The sequence below is a fragment of the Notechis scutatus genome, chromosome 14, assembly GCF_049901735.1.
Source record: "Notechis scutatus isolate UNSWTSFEM ecotype Mainland chromosome 14, rNotScu1.2, whole genome shotgun sequence".
In the NCBI taxonomy this organism is placed as follows: Eukaryota; Metazoa; Chordata; class Lepidosauria; order Squamata; family Elapidae; genus Notechis; species Notechis scutatus.
The window spans coordinates 7,613,237-7,635,274 of record NC_142022.1 but is presented as its reverse complement, the minus strand read 5'-3'; the positions used below and the strand labels follow the sequence as shown (position 1 = coordinate 7,635,274).

Sequence of the window (22,038 nt, the reverse complement as noted above, 5' to 3'; positions counted from 1 at the left end):
ACCAAAGCCCGGTAGATAAAATTGATGAAAAGAGAAATAAAGATAAAAATAAAATAAAATAAACTTGGTGAAAAAGATGGTAAAGAAAAGAGGAAGGATTAAAAAACAAAAGAGAGATGAAAATAAAAGATAAAATAGATGAACACAGTAGAAAAGATGTAGATATGATACATAAATAGATGAAAAGAAAAATACATAATGAAATAGATGAAAGAGGGTAAGATAAAAATAAAATAGATAAAACAGATGAAAAGAGAGATGGTAAAAAGAAAATATGGTTGGTTGCAGGGGAATCTTTTGAGGGTACCCACAAGATGAAAAACCCATCTGGAAAAATAAACCATGTTTTTATTTAATTAATTTGCTACCATTAAAGTGCTACTGAAAGAGCAGGGGTTAAAAAAAGTCAATTTCTTCGTTGCATTGTTAAAATTAGCAAAATAGCATTTCCAAACCCCCTGAGAATGTGCAGAGAATCGTCTGCCCACTGGAATTTTTCCCCCTTGTCAGAAAGTCACCAAAGGGGACAGCGTAACCGTCATAAACACGAGTCGGTTGAATTTTGATTGCGGCGGTCGTAAGTGTAAAACATGGTCCTGTGTCCCCTTTTTCCAGGTGCCGTCGCGACTCGGGACCGTCCCTAAACAAACCGTTTGTAAGCCCAGGACTACCTGGTATCTATTTGCAAAGCAAAGATTCTCCTAATCCAGGATTTTTAGCTGATAATTTCGGAGAGCAGCGGGGTCAAGGAAGAGAGATTTTGGCTGTCGTCGATGTGATGGATCTGACGGGTGTTTTCCACTTTTAGCGTCCGAAGTTCAGTCAAAAGGAGGAGAAGTTTGGCGTAGAGAAACCTGGAGAAGAAAAGAAGATTTAAAAGACCGATCGATCCAATTTATTCCGCCTTCCTTCCTTCTCCGTCCCTGATTCCAGGCAGTCCACGATTTAAGTCCATAATGGAGGCCAACGTTTTTCCAAGCCAGGCGGCGGTTCAAAGTGAATCTTGCCCCTTTGTTTCTCCACAGCGGTTTAAAGGAATCGCCGCCATGGTGAAGCAAATCCGGTCGTTAAGCGAATCTTGACTTTGCTTTGCCAGCCAGTTTCCCTCAAGCAAAGTCAAAGGGGGCTGGAGTCGGATTCGCTTAACGACCGTGTGATTCACTTAACGACGGCAGTGGTTTGCTTAAAAGTCTGAGGTAAAACAAGGCCGCGAAATCTGGCATGACTCGCCTGATCGGCTGCCAGAGATTCTGGTGTCAGTTGCAGCCATAAGTCGAGGGCTACTTATAATTCAGGCACCCCTTTAAAAATGTTTCACTTAAAGCCATTTTGACTTTGAGCCAGCCTGCTTTAATATGGGTGGACTTCAACTCCCAGAATCCCCCAGTCAGAATGCTTTGTGATGGATGGACTTCAACTCCCAGAATTCCTCATCCATCATGCTTTAAGACGGGTGGACTTCAACTCCCAGAATTCCCCAGTTAGAATGCTTTACTGGGAGTTGAAGTCAATCCGACTTAAAGCATGCTGGCTGGGGAATTCTGGGAGTTGAAATCTATTCTTAAACTCCCAGAATCCCTCAGCCAGCATGCTTTAAGAGTAGACTTCAACTCCCAGAATTCCCCATCTGGCATGCTTTAAGATGGGTGGACTTCAATTCCCAGAATCCCCCAGTCAGAATGCTTTGAGATGGGTGGACTTCCACTCCCAGAATCCCCCAGCCAGCATGCTTTAAGATGGGTGGACTTCAACTCCCAGTATCCTCCAGTCAGAATGCTTTGTGTTGGATGGACTTCAACTCCCAGAATTCCTCATCCAGCATGCTTTAAGACGGGTGGACTTCAACTCCCAGAATTCCCCATCTGGCATGCTTTAAGATGGGTGGACTTCAACTCCCAGAATCCCCCAGTCAGAATGATTTAAGATGGATGGACTTCCACTCCCAGAATCCCCCAGCCAGCATGCTTTAAGATGGGTGGACTTCAATTCCCAGAATCCTCCAGTCAGAATGCTTTACGATGGGTGAACTTCAAGATTCTTACCTGCCTTCCGGCCAGGGATGCCAGTGATCTATGTATTTCTTCAAGGTCAGGGCGATTTTCTCCTGGGTCCGATCGATCTCCTCCCGTTGGGTCACGTCCATGTGATCTATGAAGCGAGAGGTTTGTGGGTGCAGAGGAAGAATAGGAGGAGGAGGAGGAAGAGGAGGAGGAGGGCAGGTGTGGGGGGTCCCCCACTTAATGAAGCAAAATGGGGCAAGGGAAAAGGAAAGGGCAGCCGAAGCCATCCAAGGCTCGTTAGGATTCAGGCTCAGAAGGTGGAAAGTTTTGGAAGGGTCCCTTTGAGGTCGTCTAGTCCAACCCCCTGGCTGGGGCAAGGATTCAGTGTATCAGAAAGAGAAAAGGCAGGGATCCAGTGTATAGAATCCTAGAACTCAGAAAGACTGGAAGGGGCTTTAGAGGCCATCTGGTTCAACCCGCTAGCCAGGGCAGGAGCCCAGTGAAAAGAATCCTAGAACAGAAAAGCTGGAAAGGACCTTAAGAGGTCATCTAGTCCAACACACACACACACACACACACACACAGAGGGCCAGAGCAGGAATCTATAGAATCCTAAAATAGAAAGACCAGGAGGAACTCCAGAAGTCATCTAGTCCAACCCCCTGGAGGGAATCTAAAGAATCCTAGAACAGAATGGCCAGAAGGGACCCTAGAGGTAATCTAGTCCAGCCTTCCTGGCCAGGGCAGAAATCCAATGAATCGAAGCCTAGAACACAAAAGCCAGAAGGGATCCTAGAGGACACCTAGACCAACACCCCCCCCCCGGCCAAGGGAGGAATCCAACTATGCATTTTATTTTTATTATTTTTATTTATTTATTATTTTTATAAGGTTATTGCCAGAAAAGCTGGAAAATAACCTGAGTAGGGTCATCCAGTCCAACAACCCCGCAAACAAGGACGGGAGTTCAATGGATAGGATCCTGGAAGGGACCCTGAGGGTCATCTAGCCTGACCCCCCTCAACCCAGGGCAGGAATCCTCATCTCCCCGGAATTTTGAGGATAGAAACCCACCTCCCTCTCACGAATGGGGGGGGTCTCACCTGGGTAGAACAACACCAGAGCTTGCAGTAAGATGTATTCGGCTTCGTGCAGCCTCAGTTTCCGCAAACTGACGTGGAATTTAAGCAGCGGCTCTAAATAAATCTGCTGAAATCCAGCTTGGGGAGAAAGAAGGAGGAAAAAAGAAAAACAGGAAAAAGGGGGGAAATCAGAGATCTGTGACACTCTGGAATTCAACCTGGTTTTTCTCTCTCCTTGGCTTGGATAAATATCTGTTTGGCCACAGGAGGGTGCTTTCACACAACCCAAGGCAGTGCGCACTTGTGAAACACACACACAAACACACACACACCACTTTCCTAGGGGAAATCTCCATAATCTCTTTTCCATGCTTGGCTCCATGGCTGTTTAACCTCTCCCTGAAATTAATCACAGCTTGTTGTTCGATCTGGATTCAGGAAACAAAACAAAACAAAACAAAACCCCAACCATAACCTGAGATGTTCAGCCTCGTTTAGCCGGATCTTAATTAGTCCGATGCTTTTAATATTAATCCCACCAGAGGGATCCCGAGGTTGAGGGGGAGAGAATAGGAGATTACTTTGTGAAAAAGGTTTTGGGGATCTCCCTGTAGTCTTCCAGAGGTTGCTGAACTACAATTCCCAGCAGCCTGGTGGGCCATAAAGGCTCTTGGGAGTTGTAGTTCAATGCGGTATGGGAGCTTTAAAAACAAAACAAAACTCAAATTTCACCCCTTTTCGTCCTTCGTTTCCGATGAACTGTTTAAAGTTCTCTTTTCCCCATTTTTCTAGCAATGGGGACCTATAGAATGAAACATGTATTACATATAGGTAGTTCTCGCCGTTACGACCGCAAGCTGTGGAATGTGGAATTTCCATCGCTAAGCACGGCAGGGGTTCAGCAAAGCTGGGCCTGACTTGATCGTGGCTGTTTAGTTGTTAAGTGACTCCCACACCCAGTCATTAAGCGAATCTTGTTTGTCAGACGCGGGCTGGGAAGGCCGCAAATGCCGATCACACAACCCCGGGACATGACAACCGTCGTACATACAGGACAGGGGCCAAGTGCTTTGATTTTAACCAGGCCACCATAATTGCAAGTGTGAAAAAAACCACCCAAAGTCATTTTTTTCAAGTGCCGTCGTAACTTTGAGCAAATCGTTGTATGTTGAGGATAATCTGCGAAGGCCACAACTGTATCGGATGGACAGGCCCAATTAGATACCGGTCTGAACTAACCAAAAAGCAGATTTCTCAATCTTAATTCATTGAGGATTAATTTCTCCATCGCCAGATGCCGCATTTGCTCGGCAACGGGGAGCAGAGGGGCTTCTCCTAACGTAGCCACAAATCATGGCTTGTTTGTTTCACAGCTCGCAGGCTGGGTTTGCAACCCCTCAGTGAACTACAAAGCGGCCAAGCCTCTTTCAAATCGCAGTGCCAGATGGGGTGAGGCCTTTTTTATACTGCAGCGTATAAATTAATCATTGCCCTGTTTTCAAAGTCTGCAATCCGTACATTGCTTAACAAACTGTGCCAAAGATCGGGAAGTTTTAAATAGAGAACGTTATTCTACATTACTGACCCACAAATTTAGAGATTAAACATGAGACTTTCAAGAAGAGACTGGGCTGCCATTTGTCAGAAATGGTGTTGGGTCTCCCGCTTGGGCGGGGGGTTGGACTAGATGACCTACAAGGTCCCTTCCAACTCTGATTATCTGTTATCTGGTGCCTACGGGAGAACCGGGGTGGGGTAGGTGGGTGGCAGCCAAAATAATCACAAATATTTATAATCTAGGATGGTTGATGGCCAGGTTTGGCAGGCTCAGCCTTCGATTGGAGGAGTGGGAAATCTGATTGATACAGTTTTATGCAAGCTAGGTTCCTCTGGTGTTTAAAAACAGCAGTGAATAATTTCTTGTATATAATGAAATATGTATTCGTTCTGGGTTGTTAGGTTCGCCTTTCCCGTCTGCCTTCTTCTCGGTTTCATTTCCCTTCCCGGAAAAAAATAAAAAATAAAAATAGCTCCCCAAACTATAAGTGATTGTGTAGGTAGGGGGTGTATCTCAACATTGGCAAATTTAAGAGGGGTGGACTTCAACTCCCAGAATTCCCCAGCCAGCATCTTTTAAGGTGGGTGGGCTTCAATTCCCAGAATTCCCCCAGACTACATGCTTTAAAGGAAGTGGACTTCAACTCCCAGAATTCCCCAGCTAAATATACTTTAGATGGGTGAAACTTCAACTCCCAGAATTTCCTAGCAAGCATGCTTTAAGATGGGTGAAGTAATTCCCAGAATCCCCCCAACCAGCATGCTTTCATGGGGTGGACTTCAACTCCCAGAATTCCCCAGTTAATGTGCTTCAAGATGGGTGGATTTCAACTCCCAGAATTCTCCAGCCAGCTTGCTTTAAGATAGTGAACTAATTCCCAGAACCCCCCAACCAGCATGTTTTCATAGGGGTGGACTTCAACTCCCAGAATTCTCCAGCCAGATTGCTTTAAGATAGTGAACTAATTCCCAGAACCCCCAACCAGCGTGTTTTCATAGGGGTGGACTTCAACTCCCAGAATTCTCCAGCCAGCTTGCTTTAAGATAGTGAACGAATTCCCAGAATCCCCCAAACAGCATGTTTCATAGGGGTGGACTTCAACTCCCAGAATTCTCCAGCCAGCTTGCTTTAAGATAGTGAACTAATTCCCAGAATCCCCCAACCAGCGTGTTTTCATAGGGGTGGACTTCAACTCCCAGAATTCTCCAGCCAGATTGCTTTAAGATAGTGAACTAATTCCCAGAATCCCCCAACCAGCGTGTTTTGATAGGGGTGGACTTCAACTCCCAGAATTCTCCAGCCAGCTTGCTTTAAGATAGTGAACAATTCCCAGAATCCCCCAAACAGCATGTTTTCATAGGGGTGGATTTCAACTCCCAGAATTCTCCAGCCAGCTTGCTTTAAGATAGTGAACTAATTCCCAGAATCCCCCAACCAGCGTGTTTTCATAGAGGTGGACTTCAACTCCCAGAATTCTCCAGCCAGCTTGCTTTAAGATAGTGAACGAATTCCCAGAATCCCCCAACCAGCATGTTTTCATAGGGGTGGACTTCAACTCCCAGAATTCTCCAGCCAGCTTGCTTTAAGATAGTGAACGAATTCCCAGAATCCCCCAACCAGCATGTTTTCATAGGGGTGGACTTCAACTCCCAGAATTCTCCACCCAGCTTGCTTTAAGATAGTGAACTAATTCCCAGAATCCCCCCAGCCAACATGCTTTAAGATGGGTGGACTTCAACTCCCAGAATTCCCTCACATTCTGCTGGCTAGGGAATTCTGGGAGTTGAAGTCCACCCATCTTAAAATTGCTGAGGCGGAGAAATACTGACGTAAGGCGAACGTAGAGAGAGCTCAGGAGAGTTCCTCCATTCGCGTGGAAGGGTCTAGAGTGACACACAACAACCCTGTGAGGCACACAATGAATTCTCTTCCCAAACAACCCCCTTCTCTCCCGAACCTACCCAGGGCGCCATCTTGGATGGTGTAGCAATGTGAGCCACATTTCCAAGCGTTCGTTTCCTCGTTGAACACCGTGTTTATCTGGATTTGGCAGATCTCCAACGTGGCTCCTTTTAGGAGGGAGATCTGGTCGTCCATGGGCAGGTTTCTAAGGGAGGAAGAAGGACCAGGATTAGAAGCCTGCCTGCCTTGCAGCCTCTCTCAAAGACGGTTCTAAAAAGAACAATGTCTTGTTTCTCAGGAGAAGAATGAATGGAGAAGCCAGGGGGGGGAAAAAGAAAGAGAGAAAGGGGAGGGCAAGGGAAAGGAGGAAGGAAGGAAGATGAGTAGATAAATAGATGGATCTAAGGGAAGGAAGGAAGGAAGGAAGGAAGGAAGGAAGGAAGGAAGGAAGGAAGGAAGGAAGGAAGGAAGGAAGGAAGGAAGGAAGGAAGGAAGGAAGGAAGGAAGATGAGTAGATAAATAGATGGAAGGGAGACAGGGAGGGAGGGAGGGAGGAAGGAAGGAAGATGAACAGATAAATAGATAAATAGATGGATTGAAGGTAAGGTAGGTAGGTAGGTAGGTAGGTAGGTAGAAGGAAGGAAGGAAGGAAGGAAGGAAGGAAGGAAGGAAGGAAGGAAGGAAAGAAGAACAGATGAGTAGATAAATAGATGGATCTAAGGGAAGGAAGGAAGGAAGGAAGGAAGGAAGGAAGGAAGGAAGGAAGGAAGGAAGGAAGGAAGGAAGGAAGGAAGGAAGGAAGATGAGTAGATAAATAGATGGAAGGGAGACAGGGAGGGAGGAAGGAAGGAAGGAAGGAAGATGAAATAGATAAATAGATAAATAGATGGATTGAAGGTAGGAGGTAGGTAGGTAGATGAATCAGGTAGGAAGGTAGGTAGGTAGGAAGGAAGGAAGGAAGGAAGGAAGGAATTGAAGGAAGGAAGGAAGGAAGGAAAGAAGATGAGTAGATAAATAGATGGAAGGGAAGAAGGAAGGAAGGAAGGAAGGAAGGAAGGAAGGAAGGAAGGAAGGAAGGAAGGAAGGAAGGAAGGAAGGAAGGAAGGATAGCAGAATAACAGAGTTGGAAGGACCCTTGGAGGTCTTCTAGTCCAACCCCTTGCTCAAGCAGGAAACCCCATACTATTTCAGCCAAATGGCTGTCCAGTCTCTTCTTGAAAGCCTACAGCGATGGAGCCCTCACAACTTCTGGCTGCGACCCATTCGACCGATTAATTGTCCTCCCATCAGGAAGTTTCTCCTTCATTCCAAGTTCGCTTCTCCTCCCGGATTAGATCCAAGGAGGAGGAGGAAGACCAAGAGGTGGCCCATCCTGACATCTCCACTCACCTGAAAGGCGGAATGGCCTTGGCAAACTGGATGATCTGCTGGATCATGAAGGTGCTGAGGTCGGCAAACAAGGGCAGGGTGGAGAAGACGTCAGGTAGGACCTCTTCCGCGTTGTCCTCGTGGGAGGGCAGAAGACAGAGGGAGCGGAAGGAAGCCTCCTGAGAAACTCCGGTGTCCGAATTGTGGTGGCAGAGACGGACCGCTGGCTGCAGAGAGAAGCTGGGTGAGATGCCTTCACTGATGACATTGTGGTTGGCACCTTCTCCCAGAAGTGGGACAACCCCGTCCCGCCTTACAGGGAGTCCTCGATTCTCGATATGGATATTTTATTTTGATTATTTTTTTTATTTTATTTTTTACTAGCTGGATGTGGTGGGGCTTAGTTTTTTTGGGGGTGGGGTGAAAATAAGGAGGAAAAAAAAATCTGCCTCTGCCTACCAACATCCATCGTATTCATCTGGCTAACGTCCTGTCAGTGTGTGAGACAGTGGAGGGCTGTTTGGAAACTGAAAGAGTGTTTGCTGTGTGAGCAAGAAGGAGACAGCCAGGAGCCTGGGCGTGGCTTAGCTCAACTGTTCTGGACTAAAGCTGCTTGATGCTGTGAAACTGAAACTCCCCTGCTTGTGTTTTGCATTTGGAAGAGATTTCTTTTCAGGTGGGGAGTGAGAGAGTTGAGGGCCGTTTGGAAACTGAAAGAGTATTTGCTGTGTGAGCAAGAAGGAGACAGCCAGGAGCCTGGGCGTGGCTTAGCTCAACTGTTCTGGACTAAAGCTGCTTGGTGCTGTGAAACTGAAACTGAAACTCCTCTGCTTGTGTTTTGCATTTGGAAGAGATTTCTTTCCAGGTGGGGAGGGGGGAGTAGAACTCCTTAGCATCAGAGCGTAATAATAATAATAATAATAATAATAATAATAATAATAATAATAATAATAATAATAATAATAATAATAATAATAATATAGGAAATACTCTAAATGCTCTGAGGGTCATTTGGAAAAATCCTTTCTTAGTGAGCCGCTAGAAGCCAAGAGGAACATAAGTGCCAAATTTCAAGTTTGTAGGCTTTACGGTTCTGGAGATTTTGTGTGGATGCGTGAGTGGCTTTTATATAGAGAGATTATGATGTCTTCTTTTGACAGGGTCCAATCTGAGGTTTAGTCTTGTGCTTTTTATGCTGATATTTTTTTATTTGATTTCATGTCTTATGTCTTTTGCAACCTTACGACCAGCCAAGTCAATGGGGAATTCACTTACCAACCGTGAGGCTAACTTAAAGCTACGGCGATTCGCTTAACAACGGTGGCCAGAAAGATTGTAAAACAGGGCCAACGTCAGTCAGCAATAGAAATTTGGAGGTTCCGTTGTGGTCGGAAGTCGAGGATTATTGGTATCAGTGGGCCCGACATGGGTTTCAACACCCAGATCTATGACTCTCTTCAAAGCCAAAGAGAGGCTGTCATGTCCCGGTCGGCTCCATTGCTGTGGAGGAAACTGGGGAAGGGCAAAGTCCGGCTGGGCAGAGCAGGGTAGAGGTAGAACAAGGGAGAGGGAATTCAGAGGAAGACCCAGGCCCAACCCCTCTTCATCCTAGGGCACACAGGGAGGAACGGAGAAGGGAGCAACATGGGTTGCATGGCTTACGAGGAAGGAAAGGGCCCCGGTTCCCTCACCTGAGGAGAGAGTTTAGGCAGTTAGGAGGGTATTTGTCAGGAACAAACACTGAATTCATCTAGTGTTGCGAGTTTTAGCCTGCATTCCTGGCCTTCCTCCTGTCTTGTGTGAATTATTGCCTCATTACCTTGCCCTGTTGGAGTGATTGACTGCAGTCATTCTTCTTACAGTATCTGCAGCCAGAGGCTGTTGCAGGTTCGTGGGAGAGTTTTTCTCTTCAAGCCGGAGAGTAACTGGGACGTTGGGGGCAAAGTTGGAGCAAATGAAGGGACTCATACCTATTCTCTGGCTGGGTTGCCTTCATGCCACGTCCCGATCATCACAGAGGCTGACCCAGGTTAAGAGAGTTGTGCGAAGGGAACCCCGGGAGTCCAGCTTGGAAGAGAGATGGGCTTTGGGGGGGGGGGGGTTGGAATAGGGGAGGCCAATCCTTCTTAATAGCTCACTTGGTAGTGGATGAACTGGGAGAAAGTGGAATCGAAGTGCTTCTTGTGGGCTTCGGTGAGGATCTCGATCAGCTCCTCCTGCTCGGCAGACAAGCCACGATCCTCTGGCGGTATGGCTGGCAGAATCGGCTGGAGGCCCTTCTGCATCTTCTGTTTACGCAGCGCTCGGCGGGCGTAGAGGGCCTCTTCCGACATGATCACTGGCAGAGGGGGGGAAAAGACAATCAGGGTTCAAAGGCTGGTTGGCGGGCCGTCCTCGATGCCGTTCGTTTAGTGATGGTTGGTTCAGATTGACTGAAAAAGTGGCTTACGATCGGTCCTTGTCTTTCCTTCCTTCCTTCCTTCCTTCCTCTATTTCTTCCTTTGCTTCCTCCTTCTTTCTTCCTTCCCTCCCTCCTCCTTCTTTCTCTATTTATCCCTTTGCTTCCCTCCTTCTTTTCTTCCTTCCTTCCTTCTTTCCATCCCTCCTCCTTCCTTCCTCTATTTCTTCCTTTGCTTCCCTCCTTCTTTTCTTCCTTCCTTCCCTCTCTCTCCTTCTTTCTCTATTTATCCCTTTGCTTCCCCTCCTTCTTTTCTTCCTTCCTTCCTTCTTTCCATCCCTCCCTCCTTCCTTCTCTATTTCTTCCTTTCCTTCCTTCCTTCTGTTTCTCCCTTTGCTTCCTTCCTTCTTTTCTTCCTTCTTTCCATCCCTCCCTCCATTACATCGCTACTCCTTCCTTCCATCCTTCCCTCCCTCCCTCCCTCCTTCTCTATTTCTTCCTTTGCTTCCCTCCTTTTCTTCCTCCCTCCCTCCCTCCTTTCTTCCTTCTCTATCTATCCCTTTGCTTCCCCTCCTTCTTTTTCCTTCCTTCCTTCCTCCCTCCCTCCTTCCTTCCTTCTCTCCCTTTCCTTTCCTTCCTTCTGTTTCTCTTCCTTCCTTCCTTCCTTCCTTCCTTCCTTCCCCTATTTCTTCCTTTGCTTCCCTCCTTTTCTTCCTTCCTTCCCTCCCTCCCTCCTTCCTTCTCTATTTCTCCCTTTGCTTCCCCTCCTTCTTTTCTTCCTTCCTTCCTTCCTTCCCTCTCTCCCTCCTTCCTTCTCTATTTCTTCCTTTGCTTCCCTCCTTTTCTTCCTCCCTCCCTCCCTCCTTTCTTCCTTCTCTATCTATCCCTTTGCTTCCCCTCCTTCTTTTTTCCTTCCTTCCTTCTCTCCCTTTCCTTTCCTTCCTTCTGTTTCTCCTTCCTTCTGTTTGCTTCCTTCCTTCCTTCCTTCCTTCCTTCCTTCCTTCCTTCCTTCCTTCCTTCTTCCTTCCTTCCTTCCTTCCTTCTTCCTTCCTTCCCTCCTCCTTCCTTCTCCCTTCCTTCTCCCAATTGGGTTGCCATAAGTCAAGGACTGCCAGGACTGTGAACCCCGCGAGGCAGCATGACCCTGAACCTATTTTTTTGCCTTCCTGGTTTGTCCGATGCCAGCCACCAGCGCCGGCAGCCTTTTCAATCCGAAACAGATGTCAAGTTGGCTTCTTTTCTTTCTTTTTTAGCACGTCAGTTTTCCAACTTTGCTCTTTTTCCTGCTTGCAGAAAGTTGGCCAGTTTGCGGAGGAACCCTCCAGCTGGCCTGACTCAAATTACTTTGCCCTGCTGCCAGCCTCTGTCCGGGTTGGGTGTGTGTGTGTGTGTGTGTGTGTGTGTGCTGAGCATCTCCTCTGCCAGCCCCCACCCCAAATGGCTCAGAGCCCCCCTGGAGCCCCCCAGCCCTGGCACGCAATGCCAGCTGCTGCGCCTGCCAGCTGCTTCCCTGCCTTGCAACCTGCTCAGGACCGGGAGTGCCGGTCAGAAGGCAAAGCTGCAATGCATCACTCCTCCTCGCTCGCCTGCAGTGGCTGCAGCTGCCATCTTGCGCTCCAGGTTCCTGTGCTTCAAAGTCCCCGTCCCCCCCAAATTCTGTGCCCTGCGGGGGGTGGGGGGGGAGAGAGAGAGAGCAATCCAGCCTCTCCCCAATGGATCCTGATTTCACCTCGATTGGATCAGTGGAAGCTCCAGAGCCGCCTGGCTGGCTTTGGGAGCCAAAACTCCTCTTTGTTGGAGGGGGAAGAAGAAGGGAAGGGAATTGGAAAGCGAGTGAAAACAGAAATGAGGAATTAAAAAAGAGAAAGGCAGAAGGGGGAGGAAGGAAAGGAGAGAAAGGGGAAGGAAAGAAAAGAGACAAAGGAGAGAGAGAGAAGAGAGGAAAAGGAAAAGAGAGAGAAGGAAGGAAGGAAGGAAAGGAAGGAAGGAAGAAAAAGAAAAAAGAAAAAGAAGGAAGGGATGGAGGAAGGAAGGAAAGAGAGAGGCAAATAAAAAATCAGGAAAGAGAAAGAAGCAAGAAAGAGAGAGACAGAGAGACAGAAAGGATGAAAGAAAGAAAAACAAGGAAGGAAGGGAAAGAAGGAGAAAAAAGGAAGGAAGGAATGGAAAGAAAGGAAGGAAGGAAGAAAGAAAGAAGGAAGGAAGGAAGGAAGGAAGGAAGGAAGGAAAGGAAAAAGAAGGAAGGGAAGGAGGAAGGGAGGGAGGGAGGAAAGAAAGAGAGAGGCAAATAAAAAGCAGGAAAGAAAGAAAGAGAAAGAAGCAAGAAAGAGAGAAAGAAAGAAAGGATGAAAGAAAGAAAAACAAGGAAGGAAGGAATGGAAAGAAAGGAAAGAAAGAAAGAAAGAGAGAGAGAGGAAGAAAGGATGAAAGAAAGAAAAACAAGGAAGGAAGGAAGGGAAAGAAAGAGAAAAAAGGAAGGAAGGAATGGAAAGAAAGGAAAGAAAGAAAGAAGAAAGAAAGAAAGAAAGAAAGAAAGAAAGAAAGAAAGAAAGAAAGAAAGAAAGAAAGAAAGAAAGAAAGAAAGAAAAAGAAAAGAAGGAAGGGAAGGAGGAAGGAGGGGGAGGAAAGAAAGAGAGAGGCAAATAAAAAAGCAGGAAAGAAAGAAAGAGAAAGAAGCAAGAAAGAGAGAGAGAAAGAAAGGAAGGAAGGGAAAGAAAGAGAAAAAGGAAGGAAGGAAGGAATGGAAAGAAAGAAAGAAAGAAAGAAGAAAGAAAGGAAGGAAGAAAAAGAAAAAAGGAAAGGAGGGAGGGAGGAAGGAAGGAAGGAAGAGCAAGAGAGAGAGAGAAAGCAAAGAAAAAACAAGGAAGAAGAAGGAGAAAGAAAGAAAGAAAGAAAGAAAGAGGAGGAAGAAAGAAAGAAAGAAAGAAAGACAAAAGAAAGAAAAACAAGGAAGGAAGGAAGTGGAGAAGGAAGGAAGGAAGGAAGGAAGGAAGGAAGAAAAAAAAAGAAAAAGAAAAAAGAAAGTTTGGAGGGAGGGAGGAAGAAAGAAAAAGAAAGAAAGAAAGAAAGAAAGAAAGAAAGAAAGAAAGAAAGAAAGAAAAGGGAGGAAAGAAGAAGGAAGGAAAGAGAAGAAGAAAGAAAGGAAAAAGAAAGAAAGAAAGAAAGTTGGAGGGAGGAAAAGAAAGAAAGAAAGAAAGAAAGAAAGAAAGAAAGAAAGAAAGAAAGAAAGGAAGACCCGGGACCCTTCGCACTTACTGTCCTTCCTCATCCCCACCGCAAGGCATTTCTTGTACCGGCAGGCCTGGCATTGTCTCCGCTTGGCTTTGGTGACGGGGCAGCTCTGCGTAAAGGGGCAAGTGAACTGGATGCCCTTTAGCACCGTCCTCCTGCAAGGAAAGCAGGGGGGGGAAGCTTGAGTGAGAGTCATGAGGGCTAGAAACTTGTGTTGTTGTTTTTTGTTTTGCCTGCATCCGGCCAGAACCATGAGGACTAGAATCTGAGCTTGCGTTTAGATGCCGCAGGAAGGGATGGGATGGTCCAACCAGAAATGGCAAAACTGGCCAGTTTGGTTAGGAAAAAAAATATATGGTAAAGATTGTTTTTTTAAAAAAAGACCAAAATGGACTTTTTTTTTTTTTTTTTTTAGAAAAGAAGTCTGGATTGATGATTTATGGATTTGGGGATTAAAAAGGACCAAAGAGGAATAAGGAAGAATAAGATGTAATCATTTGATAGAAGGAAGGGTGGAAGTCATGTTTCTTTCCTTCCTCCCTCCCCCCACTCCTTTCTTTTTTTCCTTCCTTTCTTCTTTCTTTTCTTCCTCCTCTCTCCCTCCCTCCCACCTTCTTTCTTTCCTTCCTTTCTTCTTTTCTTCCTCCTTCCTCCCTCCCACCGTCTTTCTTTTATTTGTTCATTCCTTCCTGCTATCTCTCCCTCCCCTTTCTTCCCTTCCTTCTTTCTTCCTCCCTCCCACCTTCTTTTCCTTTACTCCTTCCTTCCTTATTTCTGGTTCCTTCCTTCCTTCCTTCCTTCCTTCCTTTCTCTCTTTCTGTCTTTCTTTTTCTTTCTCTTTCTTTCCTTTCTTTCTCTCTCCCCCTTCCTTCCTTCCTTCCTTTCTTTCACTCTCCCCCCTCTTTCTCTCTCTTTCTTTCTCTCTCTCTTTCTTCACTGCTTCACCTTTCTTTCTTCCCTCCATTCTTTTTTTTTCTTCTCCTTTTCCTTCTGTCCACTTTTCCGGTACCGTATTGACAAATCCTAACCCAAAATACTCTTTTCAAAAGGCAGCAGAGTGCCTGAAGGGTGGGGAAGACGCCATATTTTCCCTCCTCGGTCCTTAGCCTCTGCCGAGAGAACGCTTGGCCGGAAATAAACAGACCATGCAAGGCTCTAGTCCTCATGATGACTGAGAGAGAGAGAGAGAGAGAGGGAGAGGGAGGGAGGCAGGGAGGGAGAGAGGGAAAGAGAGAGGGAGAGAGGGAGGGAGAGAGGGAGAAGGAGGGAGGGAGGGAGAGAGGGAAAGAGGGAGAGGGAGGGAGGGAGAGAGGGAGAAGGAGGGAGGGAGGGAGAGAGGGAAAGAGGGAGAGGGAGGGAGAGAGGGAGGGGAGGGAAAGGGAGGGAGGAAGAGAGGGAAAGAGGGAGGGAGGGAGAGGGAGGGAAAGGGAGGGAGGGAGAGAGGGAAAGAGGGAGGGAGGGAGAGAGGGAAAGAGGGAGAGGGAGAGGGAGGGAGAGAGGAGGAGGGAGGGAGGAGAGAGGGAAAGAGGGAGGGAGAGAGGGAGGGAGGGAGAGAGGGAAAGGGAGGGAGAGAGGGAGGGAGAGAGGGAGGAGGGAGGGAGAGAGGGAAAGAGGGAGAGGGAGAGGGAGGGAGAGAGGGAGGGAGGGAGGGAGAGAGGGAAAGAGGGAGGGAGAGAGGGAGGGGGAGGGAAAGGGAGGGAGGGAGAGGGGGAGAGAGAGGGAAAGAGGAGGGAGAGGAGAGAGAGAGGGAGGAGGAGGGAGAGAGGGAAGGAGGGAGGGAGAGAGGGAGGGAGGGAAAGGGAGGGAGGGAGAGGGAGAGAGGAAAAGAGGGAGAGGGAGGGGAGAGAGGGAGGGGGAGAGAGGGAAGGGGACAAACCCAGGGCAGGAGGAAAGGCCTCCATCATGCCTACCGGAAGAACCCCTTGCAGCCTTCACAGGTCATGGCGTGGAAATGGTAGCCGCTGGCTCGGTCTCCACACACGGCGCAGGTCTTCTCCCCACCTTCCAGGTCGGGCTCCCCCAGAGATTCCTGCCTTCACCATCCGAGGAATTCTCCATGGTGCCACGCGCCGGTTCCCTAGGGGAAAGGCCACAGACCTGTCTGCCTCCTTTCTGGATCGTTTAAAGGGGGTGGGGCGGGGCAGGTAGGGCTCCTGTTCTTCTCCCACAACAACCTGGCAAGGTAGGCCGGCTGAGGGCAAACCACTAACCCACGGCTTCTCTGGCTAAAGCAGATTTTGAACCCAGTTTTCTCCTATCTTGATCTAGGATCTTTATCATTGGACCATCCTGCCTTTCAAAGGTTATTATAATTATGATTATAATACATTCCATTAGTATTGTATTATTATATTTCTTAAATAATCAAGCTATACTACGTGTTATTATACCATAATATATTATTCTATTCTCTCTTCTATTTCCATTTGGTGCTTCTCTTCTCTCTTTTCTCTTCTATTTTCTCTTTTATTCTCTTCCCTTCTTATCTTATTCTATTCTTTCTTTTCTATTTTCTCTTCTCATTCTCTTCTATTCTATTCCTATTTTATTCTATTCTCTCTTCTCTTCTATTTTCTCTTCTCTTCTCATTCTCTTCTCTCTCTTTTCTTTTCTATTTTATCTTTTCTCTTCTCTTCTACTCTCTTCTCTTCTATTCCTATTTTATTCCTATTCTATTCTATTTTTCTTCTCTTCTCTCTTCTCTCTTCTATTCTCTCTCTTCTCTTCTATTTTCTTTTCACATTCTCTTCCCCCTTTTCTCTTCTATTTTCTATTTTATTCTCTTCTACTCTCTTCTCTTCTATTCCTATTTTATTCTATTCTACACTCTATTCTCTTCTCATCCTCTTCTCTATTCTATTTTCTCTTTTATTCTCTTCTATTCCTATTCTATTCTATTTTTTCTCTTCTCATTCTCTTCTATTCTCTCTTCTCTTCCTATTCTATTCTCTCTTCTTATTCTCTTGTCTATTCCCCTTTCTTCCTATTTTATTCTATTCTATTCTCTCTTCCCTTCTCTCTTCTCTTCTCTTCTATTCCTATTTTATTCTATTCTCTCTTCTCTTCTCTCTTCTCTTTTCTTCCTATTTTATTCTACTCTGTTCTCATCCCATCCCATATTTCATATTGATTTACACAGTCACCCACCTCATTTAAGCGACCCTGGGCGGCTCATCATGTAAGGACCAACCCAGTCCAAAGGTGGAAAAATCCCAGTTCCACTAGCAGAACCAACTTTACCAAGATCGGACGCACACCCTGGGTTAATCCTTGCTCAGCCAAACCTACTTTCTGCCTCTCTTTCCATGTTAGGTCCATGTTAGGTCCGTCACAAGCCACCTTCCAGCTCCAAGGGAGGCCCTGCTTGCTAGCAAAGACATGCTTAGATAAAAAGGAAGCAAAAAAAGAAAAAGTACCAAGCGAACAACTCCGCAACCTTGTTTTCGCCAAGCCAAGCATGCAAAGTGTTGTGCTTAAGGCTGTTAGCACCTGGGCAAATGTCATGTTGAACTCCTCCTTTTGATTGCTCTTTCGTGGGTGTGTAAAAGGACAAGAGTTATGCAACCTGGCAGGGAAGGTAAACAACAAGCAAAGGATGGGGGGGAGAGGAGAGAGAGAGAGAAAGAGACATAAAGGAAGAAAGGAAGGAGAAAGAAAAAGAGAGAGAGAGAGACAGAAAGTGTGAGAGAGAGAAAAAGAGAAAGAAAAAGAGAGAGAGAGAGAAATAAAGGAAGAAAGGAAGGAGAAAGAAAAGAGAGAGAGAGACAGAAAGTGTGAGAGAGAGAAAAAGAGAAAGAAAAAAAAGAGAGAGAGAGAGAGAAAAAAGGAAGGAAGGAGAAAGAAAAGAGAGAGAGAGACAAAGAGAAAATGAGAATGAAAAAAGAGAGAGAGAGAAGAAAGAGAGAGAAAAAGAGAAAGAAAAGAGAGAGAGACAGAAAGAAGAAGAAAAGAGAAAGAGAAAAGAAAGAGAGAGAAAGAGGGAGAGAGAAAGAGACAGAGAAAAGAAACAGAGAGAAAGAGAGACAAAGAAACAGAGAGAGAATGAGAAAGAAAAAAGAGAAAGAAAAAAGAGAGGAAGGAAGGAAGAAAAGGAAGAGAAAGGAAGGAAGGAAGGAAGAAGACAGAAAAAGTGTGAGAGAAAAAGACAGAAAGTAAAAGAGACAGACAAAGAAAGAAAGAGACAGAAAGACAGACATAGAGAGAAAAAGAAAAAGAAAGAGAGAAAAGCAGGAGAGAGAAAGAGACAGAGAAAAGAAACAGAGACAGAGAAACAGAGAGAATTAGAAAGAAAAAAGAAAGAGTGGAAGGAAAGAAGGAAAAGAAAGAAAAAGAAAGGAAGGAAGGAAGGAAGGAAGGAAGGAAGGAAGGAAAGAAAGGAAGGAAGGAAGGAAGGAAAGAAAGAAACAGAAAAAAAATATTTTAGTGGGGGCACTTTTTCTAACCACATTTTTTACAGTGGAATCTGCTTTGAGGAACATCGGTGGGCTGCAGCTGTAGCTGATATATACTACCACGGTTCTAGAAACGTCTGTCTGACCCAAAGAAACTGAGGATAAGGATGATGATGATGACAATAACGACGAGCATAATAACGACATCCATAAAATTCCCCTTCTGTCAATTGCAAAAGCAGCTTTTCCTGGAACAGATCATGTCGTGCCACAATAGCTTTTAATGCCATCTACATCTGCCTATCACAAGTCCCTGGGAAGGGCGCGACCCAGTCTAAACCTCTGGCTGACTGCACCACAAATCGCAATAATAATTGAACCTCATCTGGCATTGACCAAAATCCCCACCGGTCAATTGCGAAAGGCAGCTTATGCTTGGAAGAGCTGACATCCTGCAAAGTTTTTTTTTTAAAAAAAAAAATTATTTCAGCATCTGTCACTCCTGGGGTCCTTGGGAAGAACATGGTGGGTAGATAAAAATGCCATTTTTTTTAAACATCTGGCTGAGTGTGCAACCAACCACAACAACTATGACGTTGCTTTATCCTAGTTTTCATCGGCTGATTACAAAAGGCCATGTTGTTCCGGCCCACATAGATATTACGCCAATGGATTGCGACATTGCATATTCTTGGAAATGAAGGTCAGCTAAAGAACTGGCAGCTGTGGTTTCATGTGGTTGCGTAAGACAGCAACACTCCTCTGTAACATTTCTGATCATGGATGCGTTATACAAGCAGTCCTCGACTTCTGACGCGGAGCCCAAATTTCTGGCTAAGTGAGACATGAGTCTAGCACAATACCAATGGATATGTTATACGCCTGACTTCCGACACCTGTGGAGCCCAGAATTTCCATGGCTAAGTGAGACATGGGTCAGATTATAAAGCCCAGTCTAACAATACCAATGGATATGTTATAAAGCAGTCCTTGACTTCTGACGCTGTGGAGCCCAGAATTTCCATGGCTAAGTGAGACATGGGTCAGATTATAAAAGCCCAGTCTAGCACAATACCAAGGAATATGTTATACAAGCAGTCCTTGACTTCCAACACCTGTGGAGCCCCAGAATTTCCATGGCTAAATGAGACATGGGTCAGATTATAAAAGCCCAGTCTAGCACAATACCAATGGATATGTTATACAAGCAGTCCTTGACTTCCAACACCTGTGGAGCCCAGAATTTCCATAGCTAAGCGAGACATGGGTCAGATTATAAAAGCCCAGTCTAGCACAATACCAGTAAATAACAGCTTTTAAAAGGAGAAGTGTAAAAAGTGGAATATCAGAATATCAGCAAATAACCTGAACCTACAAAGATGAAGTGAGGAAAGCTAAGGCTTGTCATGAACTTAGGGATAACTATTTGTCTGAAATGGTTTCCTGTCTAAGCAGGGGGTTGGACTAGAAGACCTGCCAAGGTCCCTTCCAAACTCTTGTGATTCTAGATTCTAATTTAAATCCAGAAATTCTGATAGGTGTTTTGCCCCAGATGTGAAATCTAGCATAGATCTGGCTCGTTTTCTCCAGCCACCCGTAGATTGTTTTGGGACACGACAGTCCTTTCTCCCTCTTGCCTTCGCTTACCTGCTCGATCGCCGGTGCTTAAGATACACCTTGGTGTGAAGTTCTTGGTCTTCCCAACACCTGACAACCCTCCCGGTTATTTTCCCCGCGGATTTGGGGATTTTCAAATTTGGGGTTGGGTGGGAAAGATCCAGACTAATTCCCTTTTGATAAGGGAGGATAGCGTTGTACTTTGAACCCGTGAGCAAGTAGGAAAGAAGGTGCCAGCTGGCCCGTGGATGAAGGCTGGCAGGGAGGGAAGGGAAGGGAAAGGAACCCAGCCGGAGAGGCGAAAAAAGAGGGCTGGAGGTCGCCCGAGCCCAATGGCATGACTCCTTCGAATAAGATTGGACTGGCGACTGTTTGTTTCAAGTTTACGACGGCGCTGGGGAAACTTACAGGGATCCCTCGACTTAACAACAGTTCGTTTGTAAATTGCTTGTAAGTCGAGGAGTAACTGGAGTTCGATTTTGACCATATCAACAAAATAATGTGCAAATTAAAAGATTCTCTCTCTCTCTCTCTTTCTCTTTCTCTCCCCCCCTCTCTCTCCCTCCCTCCCTCCATCTATCTATCTATTTTTTCTCTCTCTATTTATATTTATCTATCTCTTCTCTCTTTCTCACTCATTTTCTCTCTCTCCATCCAACCATCTTTCCATCCATCTATATCTTCTCTCTATTTATATATCCATATATATATATATATATATATATATATATATATATATATATATATATATATATATATATATATATATATATATATATATCTTCTCTCTATTTATATCTATCTATCTCTATCTATCTCTATCTATATCATCTATCTATCTCTCTCTCTATCTATCTATCTATCTCTATCTATCTATCTATCTATATCTATATCTATATCTATCTATCTATATCTATCTTCTATCTATCTATCTATCTATCTATCTATCTATCTATCTATCTATCTATCTATCTATCTATCTATCTATCTATCTATCTATCTATCTATCTATCTATCTATCTATCTATCTATCTATCTATCTCTATCTATCTATCTCTCTCTCTATATCTATCTATCATCTATCTATCTATCTATCTATCTATCTATCTATCTATCTATCTATCTATCCTCTTTCTCTTTCTCTCCTGTCTATTTAACAGTCAGTCAGTCTGTCTGTCTGTCTGTCTGTCTCTCTCTCTCTGTCTCATACACACAAACACACACACACTAACACAGAGAGAAGTTGACAGCCAGTGATTTCATTCGTGCTGACTTACCTCTCACCTGGATGTCTGAAGCAACATTTTCGTAGCCGGGGCCGGTTGCCAGCTCCTCGCTTCAGTTCTGGGGCCAAACTGCCTTGTAGCCCAAAGACAAGCCGCAAAAGTCGGAAAGTCCGTTTGGCAACCTCAGGGGACCCCTCATGGCTTTCCGGGGCGAACGGCAGGTACCCCTGGACCTCGCCGGGCCCGGGGTGCCAGTATTGGTTCTTGGAAGCCTGACGGAATGAAGTTAAACCCGTTTGGCTCCTGACGGGCGGATGAGGAAAAACTCACAACCCACAGTTGGATCGGCTCTGAGTTGTTGACGAATCTGGACAAGGAGGAGTCCTCGAGTTACGACCACAAGCAAGCCCCAAATTTTAGGCTGCTCGGTGAAACGTCTTGTTAAAGTGAGTTTTGTCCCATTTTATGACTTTCCTGGCCACCTTTGTTAAGTGAGTTGTTAAGTGAGTCACTCAGTTGTTAAGTAACTCCGCCTTCCCCCTGGACTCTGCTTGGATCCTGCAACCGTCATAAATATGAGTCAGTGGCCAAAGCGTCTGAATTTTGGTCACGGAGTCAGTGGGGATGCTGCTGCAATGGTTGTTAAGTGTGAAAAAAACAGTCGTAAGTCACTCTTGTCAGTGCCGTCGTAACTTTGAATGGAGACTAAGTGAACTGTCGTAAGTCGAGGCCCACCTGTATTAATTAATTCAATTGTTATTATTTGTTAAATTTATTTGCTTGCCCGTTCACCACAAGGTGACCCTTTAGCAACTTAACAAGGCTGAAGGCTAAAATTAGACACCACTCACTTAACAACGGCAAATTCTCATCTCAACTGCGGCCGTAAAGTCGAGGACTTCTTATAGGAACACCATTCTTCTCCATTACACCTCTCTCCCCCACTTGGGGGTTTCCCAAACAGACTTCATAGTTTGTACTTCGGTGGGAATCTTTGCCCAGATTAGCAAAACCCCAGTTACCATCTCTCTTCCCAGTTGGATCCAGGATCCGTCTTAATCGTGGTTTGTTGAAGAAGGCTGGAAGCATCTTGTCAGATCAACTGAGCATCAGTTGAAAATAAACCCTCATACACTCCCCCCCTCCCTAAAATGACAAAAGGAATAAGCCAGGGTTTTCAGCCAATGGGAAAAAGAAGATTTAAACAAGCTAAGAATTAATAAACTGATAACCAAAGGCGGTTTCTCATTGCGGTTTGTTACCAA

At 45.4% G+C, this 22,038-nt stretch overlaps 1 protein-coding gene and 1 long non-coding RNA gene across 6 annotated transcripts in view; one reads left to right on the top strand and one right to left on the bottom strand.

Annotated features, from left to right (window-relative positions):
• The window catches only part of LOC148129522 (uncharacterized), a 268,357-nt gene extending 248,517 nt beyond the window's left edge, over positions 1–19,840 (top strand). The window contains exon 2 of the long non-coding RNA XR_015745350.1: positions 19,412–19,840. This is a non-coding gene — a long non-coding RNA (uncharacterized LOC148129522). The remainder of the gene's footprint in view (positions 1–19,411) is intronic.
• On the bottom strand, positions 329–21,062 carry NR1I3 (nuclear receptor subfamily 1 group I member 3). 5 transcript variants are annotated; one of them, XM_087943508.1, is made up of 9 exons: positions 20,825–21,062; positions 15,450–15,616; positions 13,564–13,694; positions 10,049–10,248; positions 7,932–8,137; positions 6,602–6,747; positions 3,104–3,220; positions 2,043–2,148; positions 329–854 (listed from the first exon to the last, which is right to left on the bottom strand). In XM_087943508.1, exons 2-9 carry the CDS (start codon positions 15,479–15,481, stop codon positions 716–718), a joined length of 1,077 nt encoding a protein of 358 aa, XP_087799634.1. In that variant the 5' UTR covers positions 15,482–15,616; positions 20,825–21,062; the 3' UTR covers positions 329–715. The 5 variants fall into 5 exon arrangements, with proteins under 5 accessions (XP_087799634.1, XP_087799633.1, XP_087799636.1 ...); XM_087943507.1 differs by lacking the exon at positions 20,825–21,062 and adding an exon at positions 19,578–19,703; XM_087943510.1 differs by lacking the exon at positions 20,825–21,062 and adding an exon at positions 17,982–18,458.
• Between the last annotated feature and the right edge of the window lie 976 nt (positions 21,063–22,038).

What these genes read in the sequence shown, in the direction of transcription:
- NR1I3 (XM_087943508.1), bottom strand. Translation starts at nt 15,481, where the DNA reads ATGACCTGTGAAGGCTGCAAGGGGTTCTTCCG. An exon ending in GGTGGGGATGAGGAAGGACA is followed by an intron (nt 10,249 to 13,563) that starts GTAAGTGCGAAG and finishes CCCCTCTGCCAG; the next exon opens with TGATCATGTCGGAAGAGGCC. An exon ending in CATCCCTGGCCGGAAGGCAG is followed by an intron (nt 855 to 2,042) that starts GTAAGAATCTTG and finishes TTTCTTCTCCAG; the next exon opens with GTTTCTCTACGCCAAACTTC.